This window comes from Brassica napus, chromosome C8, assembly GCF_020379485.1.
Source record: "Brassica napus cultivar Da-Ae chromosome C8, Da-Ae, whole genome shotgun sequence".
NCBI classification, from domain to species: Eukaryota; Viridiplantae; Streptophyta; class Magnoliopsida; order Brassicales; family Brassicaceae; genus Brassica; species Brassica napus.
Genome location: NC_063451.1, coordinates 44,976,809 through 44,986,950, shown reverse-complemented (window position 1 = coordinate 44,986,950; position 10,142 = coordinate 44,976,809). Strand labels below are relative to the sequence as shown.

At 30.9% G+C, this 10,142-nt stretch overlaps 1 protein-coding gene across 1 annotated transcript; it reads left to right on the top strand.

The window, feature by feature from the left end:
- The first annotated feature begins 1,445 nt into the window (after positions 1-1,445).
- LOC106436835 (phosphoinositide phosphatase SAC5-like) lies at positions 1,446-8,663 on the top strand. The gene is made up of 15 exons (XM_048765187.1): positions 1,446-1,843; positions 2,680-2,884; positions 2,976-3,141; positions 3,362-3,584; positions 3,667-3,743; positions 3,912-4,099; positions 4,367-4,464; positions 4,552-4,679; positions 4,785-4,913; positions 5,408-5,711; positions 5,804-5,925; positions 6,012-6,122; positions 6,226-6,435; positions 6,523-6,693; positions 7,883-8,663. The coding sequence occupies exons 1-15, from the start codon at positions 1,784-1,786 to the stop codon at positions 7,995-7,997; spliced, it is 2,307 nt and encodes a 768-aa protein (XP_048621144.1). The 5' UTR covers positions 1,446-1,783; the 3' UTR covers positions 7,998-8,663.
- Positions 8,664-10,142: the final 1,479 nt, after the last annotated feature.

Here is a 10,142-nt window from a genome sequence, read left to right as displayed (position 1 = left end):
TAATTGAATTATTTGTAATTTGAAATTTACTTAGATGTTACTTGATTTATTCGATTTAAACCGATTTATAGCGATTTACACCGATTTAAAACTACCAGTTTAAACCTATTTAAATAACTTAAGTCGTATTTTAAAAATTTTGTTTTGATTATACCATAACCAATTTGCCATCTGCCTAAACCGAATTTTAGATCGATGATTGTAAGTTATTATTTACAATATCATTAGTGGGAGTATTTCTTATGGTCTTTCGTATTTAGAATAAAGAAAAATAATTTAAGGATATGAAAGAGAAGACAAAAATCTTATCATATACAAAAATCTTATTATATGAGAGACTCTAATACATGTTTGAGAAATCGACGCTTCATTAATTATTTAAAATAAAAATAGAAAATAACTACATTACTAAATATTATCATTTTCATTATTTTGAGATTTGTAGAGTTTCTTCCAACGTTGATGCTCTAACTCTTTTGAAGGATGTTACATCATCATTACGGATAATATTTTTAAAAATTTATAAAAACAAAATTAGATTATGTTTATTTTAACATAACAAAAATATGTTAATATTTTATTAATGTATTTTTTAGAAATTAATAATAAACCAAAATTTGAAATAATAAACTTTATAGACTCACTATTTTATATAAACACATTAAGTTTATAAAATATTTTAAATTTAAATTGTTATTCTATCTCAAATTATAAATGACTTAACTTTTAATGAAATTGGTATCAGTGTTTTTTTATGAATGACATATGTAAAATAAAATTTTAACAATATTTCAAGTCTCTCATATGATATACTTTCTCATTTTATTTCTATCATTTTGTATTTTTAAATTCTCGAAAAATTGTTGAAATCCTCAATGCATGTGGTTTTAGAATTTTAGTGTGAATCAATTTTTAAAATAATCGCCGACAAAATGTTAATATACGTTATATTTATATTTAATAATTAAATATTAATATAATTTTATGTTGATAAAATTAATTAAAGGTCTATTGAACGTTCTCGGATAAAGTAGGTTAGTTTTTATATTTTCACAGAGTCGGTATGAGTCTGTATTTGATGAAAAAAAAATATGAAAAGTAAAAGTTTTGATCTAATGTATACTCCGTCCGTTTCATATTAAGTGTCATTGTAAAGAAATTTTTTTGTTTCAAAATAAGTGTCGCTTTCGACTTTCAATACAAAATTATTAATTTTATTCAACAATTTATTTTTCTATTAGTTGAAATATGGTTAAGTGTATAGGTAATTGTGTTTTTATGTAGAAAATATAAAAAATTAATTATTTTCTTTATCTGTATGTACAAATCTAAGACGACACTTAAAATGAAAGAGACGGTTTTTTTTTTTTTGGACAATCACAGACGGAGTATTACATATAATAATTGGATGGAGTATTACATATAATAACTGAATAGGCAAAAAGGTAGTAACCTTTTATAAGAAGGTACTTCGGAAATGGCCGCGTATTGTACTCAATAAATATAGTCGATTTAGCGCGGAAAAGATTTACAAAGAAAAAAAAGCAAACACTAAATTTGTTTTTGACCTTTTAAAAATCTTCCTCCGAGGCTCCGACCTGGTCACATCCTCGACGGCTCGACTCTTCTATCTTCTTCATCCTATAGTCTTCTTCTTGTTATTTGCTTCGCAAATTCTATAGATTCTTGTGAGAAAATCTATTTGACTTCTCGTTCTTGACTTCTTGTTATCTCTCGTCTGGTCTGGTCGGGTTTTTCTTTTGGTCTGACGGGATCGGAGCCGATGCTCAAATTGGTTGACTTGCCCGTTCTTCACAAATTCACGCTCTACCGCACTCGCACGGTACAAAATCTCTTCTACTTTCTAATCTTAGTTACGTGAATGTTACTCTTCTTGTTCGAAATTGCTGTGATCATTTTACCCTCAACTGATTTACCGATAACTGCGATTAATGCAATACTTGCCTACGTTTCATAAAGATACAATGTTTAAATTGTTTCACAAACATACTTTTTGTGTTTTTATAATTATATATTATTTGATAGTAAATTATAAACTTTTAAAAATAATTGAATTTATTTGAATTACTACTAACTTAATTTTATTAAAATTGATAATTATAGAATATAATATATTTACAATAGAAATTTAATGTATTTTATTAATATGTGTACAAATGAAAAAAAAAATCTATGTTTCTGGAAAGGAGGGTATATATGGTCCAATATATATATTTATAATTATTTTCTGATCCGCAAACCCCGTAAGATGATTCGGTTTATGTTAGATGAGACTGTTTGGTTTCATATGGTTTGTACTTTGTAGTGTAAGGCATGATGGTTAGCTTGACATAGGGGTGATTGTTTGTAGTTATAGATGTTCTAGACAGCCAAAATTGAATCTAATACCATATAAATCAATTAATCAAACTTTTTTGTATTAAAAATTTTACAGCCAAAAAATCTTTATAAAATTAAAAAATGGTTGTATATAGCTTTATTTCTAGAACAAATAGTGTTTTACACCAAAAAACATAAAGTTACGGGTTATTTCAATCACCCCATAACTTAGACTCTTCGGCTTAAAGGCCCTCTCACAAAAAAAAAACGTGGAGTTTTCTGTTGTAAGTTATTTCTGTAATAATATAAAAGATGTGAATACATTGGTTTTTTGTGCAGAACTATTACTTGATTGGGAGAGACGAGAAGAAAACCTTTTGGAGGATTCTTAAGATTGATCGGACCGATCCAAACGAGTTGAATTTATTCGAAGATCCTACAAGGTATACGCATGACGAAATCACCCAACTTAAAAAATGGATTAGTCGAGGGAACCAGAAGTATGGTGGCCTTAGAGCAGAGACAACTTGCTATGGAATCATTGGTACTGAGAGACTTTGTCTCAAAGCATTGTATTTTTTTTTCTCAGTGTGTGTGTCGTTTTGAATTTTATGGATGAGATTCTCTTGGTGCAGGGTTTGTGAAATTCTTGGGGCCTTATTACATGCTGGTCATTAAAAGAAGAAAGAAAGTGGGCGAGATCTGCGGACATACTGTTTATGGTGTAGCAGAGAGTCAAATGATCATGATTCCATATCCTTCCAGGAAAACGATAGATGCTGATTCTTCAGCCGAGCGAAAGTATTTAAACGATAATTCTTGTAACGGTTATGTTATCCATATGCAAATATTCTTGTGTAAACTAACTTAGCAAAACACATATCTGACATGTTCTTTATTGAGTTAGATAAGCTTCCAACCTAAAACCAGTTCATAAAGTGAATTGGCTCCATCTTATTTAAAATCCTTTCCAGTTTCCGATATGAGACTTTTATCCTTAATATTCCCCTTTGTATTACAGGTACAAGAAGCTCCTAAACATGGTGGATCTTAGCAAAGACTTCTACTTCAGCTACACATATCACCTCATGTATAGCCTCCAAAAGAACATATGCAACACTGAGAGAGGAAAAATTCACGACGAAACCATGTTCGTGTGGAATGAATATTTAACGCACGGAATCAGAAGGAACCTCCGGAATACCGTATGGACAGTTGCACTGGTATATGGATTCTTTCAACAGGTAACTGGTTTATTCTAAAGAGTTCCCAAAACTTTGCTAGTTCAACAAGACCTAATCTCTACTTTTCCTTTGCTTTATACAGACTAAATGTTTAGTGTCTGATGAACAATTTATACTGACTGTCATTGCTCGTCGTTCACGCCATTATGCTGGTACAAGGTACTTCTGCATCTTGATACCATTACTTTACGTTCTTATTCTTCTTCTCATATCTGCTTCCGTCTCATGGACTAGTAGCTCTCCCTCTCAAAGACAGGGGCTAGTCTTTGATATGCCTTTATATCTGAACTAGAACAATCACTGCCTCCTCTATCTGTTAATGTGCAGATATTTAAGGCGTGGTGTAAATGAGGAAGGCAGCGTAGCCAACGAGGTTGAGACAGAGCAGATTGTTACCAAAGAGGTTCCAGAGGGTCAGAAAATTCCAATGACATCAGTCGTGCAGATGCGAGGCTCCATTCCCCTATTTTGGTCACAGAAACCATCTGTGTTCAACCCACAACCCAATATAATATGTAAGCACCAAATGCATACCAACGAGAAGTTGGCCTAATGGTTAGAACTTTAGTACATTTTTTTAACATTTCGACCAAAAAAAAAGAGAAAAACTCTAGTAGATTTCTAAGAGCTCATATGTTCAAGTTCCGTTAGGACGAGTCTCCTCTTCAATGGCATGTGCCTGTGTTAGGATATGTACGAACCTCCTAGTCATTCAAAAAAAAAAATGATCCTCAGTTCTGACTCTCTTAACGCTTCTGTTTCTCTTTTATTACTTGTCACAGTGAACAACAAGGACCGGAATTACGTGGCTACTAAACTCCACTTTGAGAATCTGAAACAGAGATATGGAAAGCTTATAATCATCCTGAATCTTTTAAAAGTGGACTTTCCTAGACAAGTCAAATTTTATACACTGCATTTGGTTTATGGAAGATTAAGTGTGTATCTGTGCTATTTGTGATACCAGGCAGGAAAGCATCGGGAAAACATCTTACGGGAAGAGTTTGAAAAGGCAATCTTGTTTATCAACGGAGGCACCAGGAGGGAGAACCATTTAAAGGCAAACCATTTTGATCTAAATGAACACTACAAAAGGTGCTACATTTTTGAACTTATTATAAGCACAAGTTGGTGGATTGTTTTTATCAGTCTTACCTCCTAAAACTTTTACACCTTTTTCCTTGATTTTTTTTTTTGCAGTGGAGCTGATCGTGCATTCAAGCTCTTGTGTGCCGATGGGAAGGAAGCATTGGAATCAATTAACTTATTTTTCGGTGAGGTTCCTTCAGGCATAGGAGCTGATCTCGTAATTAACGACACATTTTTCAAGTAAGCTTGGTATGTTAGGGAAGTTAAAATGGAACGATAAACCCATCTCACTTAGAACTCACCCATTCAAATTTTGAAACTGCGTAAATCCAGTTAGTTCTAAGATGTGTTAGGGTTATCTGTCAAAATTTAAATGTAACCACTAGAACCGCATAAATCCATTTAAAGTTATAGTTGATTTTTTATTTTATGATTTAGTTATATTTTTTTTGGTCAAAAATTATATTTATGATGTAAAATTATTTAGGATAAAATTTATAACTTTTTGAATTTAAAATATATCTGAAGAGTGTTTTTCAAATAAAATAATTTAAGAAAATTTTGTCTAAAATATTTTGAAAAATCGAAAAAAATAAAAACTTTTAGAAAAGACAAACTGGAGAACTAAATATTTGAAACAGGAGCTGTGTATTCACTACGTCTATCTAAGACCTAATTCTACTTGTATTGCACGTTTGTTGGTAAGTCCTAATACTAATGCTACCATTCTCCAGTAGCCCTATTCTGAATCAAGATGAAGAGGCAACTAGCTCAGAACAAGAAGCTTTGAAGGCAGATATATTCATGCGTCAAACTGGGGTCTTTAGGTCAAACTGCATAGACTGCTTGGATCGTACTAATGTTGCTCAGTTCGCCTATGGATTGGTAGCTCTTGCTCGTCAGCTGCAGAAATTGGGTATCAGAGGACCTCCTATCGTCGATAAGAACAATCCTTTGGCAAAGAAATTGATGGAAGTTTATGAAAATATGGGTGATGCAATTGCAATGCAGTATGCTGGCTCAGACGCACACATCAAGGTGATTTGCTTTCCAACACTTTTTTCTTCTAGGCTTGAGATGGATCGTTGAACTATGAGTAACAACTTAAAAAAAAAATAATGGTTTAACAGATGTTCAGTGCTCTTAGAGGTGATTGGAACATAATAAAGAAGAACCGTGATAAGATCATAGCTTTGCGTCGCCACTTATACAACACTTTTCAGGACAGCGAAAAGCAGAACGCCATAAATGTGTAAGCCTGGTTTAGAAACTTTCCATCTATTTTTCTTATAAAATGGCTACGTGTTTGTTTAGTCTAGGGATTATTTCTTTTGACAGGTTCTTGGGGGAATTCAAGCCTCAGTTGGGGAAGCCAGCCTTGTGGGAGTTGCCCTCTGACCAGCGAAACACTATGAGAAATAGTTCTAACTTGAATATCAATAAGCTGAGGTTCCTAATTTTGTTGACTAACCTGAAACTCTCTACCAGAATGTACAAGTTGATATATTTTCAAATGCTAAGATTATATTCCATTACACAATATAAACTACAGGCCAAATCATTCAAGATCCTTTTCCGATAACCTCATCTTGGAGAGTTTGGATCCGAAGGAGCTGGTACAAGAAAATCATCAGCCTTCACGTGCAGGGTTAAATAGTGGCTGGGAAACCACTTCAAATGGTGGCTGGGAAACCACTTCAAACGGTGGCTGGGAAACCACTTCAGAAGTTGGATTCTGTGAAGCAGAACCATCTTCTTCAAGGTGGTTCATCAGAGTTTTCTTTAACTTGTTGTAAACACTAATTGTTACTCCTTTCTGATTCTTCTTCCTCTTTGATAACATCTACAGAGTCCACTCAGTTATTCGCGATGAAGATAATTTGAGAGGAATAGGATCAAGGCAGATGTTTCTAGAGGTTGGCTCTACGTCTGATTCTCACGGGCTCGAAGATGCACCTGGTCTTTCACACTCATACAATGCTACATTCATTACGGCAGAGGAAATGTTTGAACGTTGCAGGTAAAAATCATTGTTCATCCTTATACATCGTTACTAAATAGCATCCCCTATATATTATTTGAAAACCATTACAACTTATTTTTTGTAACCACATGTCATCACTAAGAGAAATATGTTGGTCCATGTAATTATATAATAAGCTTTTTATTAAACTAACAATAAATTAATCATTAATGTACTTTATTATTTCCTTAAATAAAATTTACGGAATTAACTAATATGGCTAAAGTATATATGGCAATTAATGATTTTGAATAATAAAGATTTGATAAAAAATAGTGTATCTTCTATCATATTTGTTTAATTTTAAACTATTAAATAAATTAAACAACCACAATAACCATATAATAAAAATTTAGATTTTTATGTATATCTTATATTTTGAATTTTTACAAACAACTATAAATTACTAAAACTGTTAAAAGTCTCACATTCACATTTTATAATCCATGATTTAAAATTTTTGTTATGACAAAATACAAATGATTACAAAAATTATATAAGTAAAAATTCTAATTTAGTTAATTATTAAGATTAATATATATATATCGTTTTAAATTAAACTCTACACCATATAAAATACAATATTTTAGTTTCAAAATTTACTTTGAACAACTTTTTGATAAAAGTTTTGAACGATCATTGACAACTTTTTTTTTAAATTATAAATTACTAAGACTATTAATCCCACAATGAAAATTTTGTTATCAGTAATTTAAATTTTTTTCTATAAAAGATACAAATGATCAAAAAACTATATGAGTAGAAATCATCATTTAATAGACATTAATATTAAAAATATACTAAAATATATTATCTATGTTAGTATCATTTAAATTTAATAACATATCCTATCAAATATAAAAAAAAAATTTTGGATTAATAAAATTGATTTATATGTTCACACCAATTTAATTATATATTTAATAGTTACTGATTTTTAATTATTTAATATATATTTATTATTTTATAATATGTAAAAATATTTAACACATAAAATAATTTATATATATAATGTTGATCTCGCGCAAGGCGCAAGGCGCAAATCTTAACCTAGTTCTTATATATTACCCTATCATAAGAAGGGCACATTGGAAGCCCATTTATAATATGAAGACATTTGTTCTAAGTAAGTTGAGATACATATATATACAAGTTTGGTGAATTAATAATTAAATGTTTCTTGCAGCTCCACGTCGTCAGACTTAATTATTGAGGTATTTTCCTTCATTACCATATCAGTCTTAAGTATTGAAGTTACTTTTTTTTTTCTTTTTTTTTTGGTAATCATGTTAAAGTATTGAAGTTACTTGTAACTTACAAGTTGTCAGTTTTGGCAAACAAAGACACTGACTCGGTGGGGTTTTCCCTTCTTTATTAGGTTCCTTCAGGTCCAATTTCCATCTTTAAGGGCGTCTCAGATGATTTCGCTCAGTGGGTGGAAGAAGGAAGAGCATTGTAAAGGGTGTGGAGATAAAACTGTGCTATGCTGAGGAAGTAAACGTTGGTTACTTGGCAGGTACGGCAGGGTTGGACAGACATGTTTACATGAAGCATACAATAATAGCCGCATCTTTTTTAAATACCGACTCAGCTTTGTAAAAGGTCCTCGTTTGTTTGTTTTTTTTTTTTTTTTTTTAAAGGTCCTCGTTTGTTGTTTCTCTTTTTTTTTCCTACCAAAATTGATTTATATCTTTGATTTTTGTTTTTGTTATATAGAAAGGGTGTGGTTTGTTTAGTTTTATAGTCATTTGTTGCTGCCCAATGCTCAAAAAAGTGTGTGATAAGAAAACGTTAGAAGTAATAGAATATCCATCTCCATTGGAGGGATTTACAACGTAGAGTATCTCACAAACAAATAGTTGTATTTAGGTGAATGAGTATCCGGTTTAGAATAGTTATCGGTCTTTTTCATGCCAATCCGATTGTGTTGAACCGACTTACTAACTTTGCGTTCAAATTAGTTGGAAGAGCCTAGCATAGGCCTTGATTAGCGGAGCATTAGTATAAGCATTATACTTTGCATTATCCAATCCAGATTAATTATTAATAAAATCATCTAGAAAAGCATTTAGTATGCTAATGCCAATGTTCTCGTATGAAATTTCGGTAGAGCATTTGTATTTATAATTGATAAAATTAAGAAAAAATATAATTAATTAAAGTATTTTATTTAGTAATATCATAAAATTATTTTTATATCCAGAAAATAAAATTTACATTTTAAAATAAATTTACAATAAATTATATATATATATATATATCATATTTAAAATATAAACAATTTAATAAGAGTATATATTTTATGTAGCATACTGATTCTATTGCTTCTTCGGTGAATCAAACCAGTACAGTAGCAAGTCTAAATCGGCCATTACCATTTATTGCTGTCAAACAATGAAAAACATATATACCTCGTGATGAATTTATAAAATTGAAAATTGTTTCGTCTTTGATTATAATTTTCCTAATAATTGGGGTTTTCAGTTTTGTCAATGCTAATGATTATGGAATGAATCAAGGTTTACATGATGTGATGCCAGTCTTTGTTTTTTATTTTTTTCTGCAGCCAAAGTCATTTTTATTCCAAAAATAAAGCAACTCGTTTAAATATTGACTTTTTGTTTTCATTTTTAAGTCTTCGTTAATTAGTCCAACAATAATACCAGCTGGCATGGTTAGAGACGATACGAGCCGGGTCTGTAGATATTCATCTGAAACATTTAAATGAAGCTCCCACTTTATAGGAGCCAAGGAGTTATATTAGAAGAATATTATTATATATGTATGATGTGTATTTTTGGTAAAAGCCTACATATATTAATTGCCAAACTAAAAAAAATGGATAAAGAATTTGTTTATGAAAATATAAAACATTGAATAAATTATATATTGTTATGGTTTTAAAATAAACAAATAGTATCCTGTGAAGTTAGGATTTTTATTTTGAATAGGACCCATAAAATTGTAGGGGAGGTTCTGGTTCTAGAAAGGCGTCTCTAGATGTTAAAGAAGGCATTGCGAAGCTATCATCATCGGTCGGACATCATATAACATGAAGTAACTTTTTTAAAAAACACCTCTTTGCCGGGAACCCAAACAATGTAAATAGTCCCTCCCAGCGCGAATCGAACCCGGGTGGCGGAAGTTACAGCCGCAACCACTTTATCACCAGAGCTGACTCGTTCTAGTAACCAAAAAAAAAGTTTTTGCTGTACATCTCATTTATATTACAACTAGGTAATTTTCCGTGCATGACATATAAATATTCACGTTGTAAAAAAAAGACATATAAATATTCACAAATTAATATATCACTATTATTAGCATTCTTATTTTAATGTTAATTATTTTGTAATTTAGATGTATGATTTATTTAAGTAATATTATATTATTTTAGTTTGACATGTAATTTGGATTTATAATATCTAATAAATTTGGTTATTACT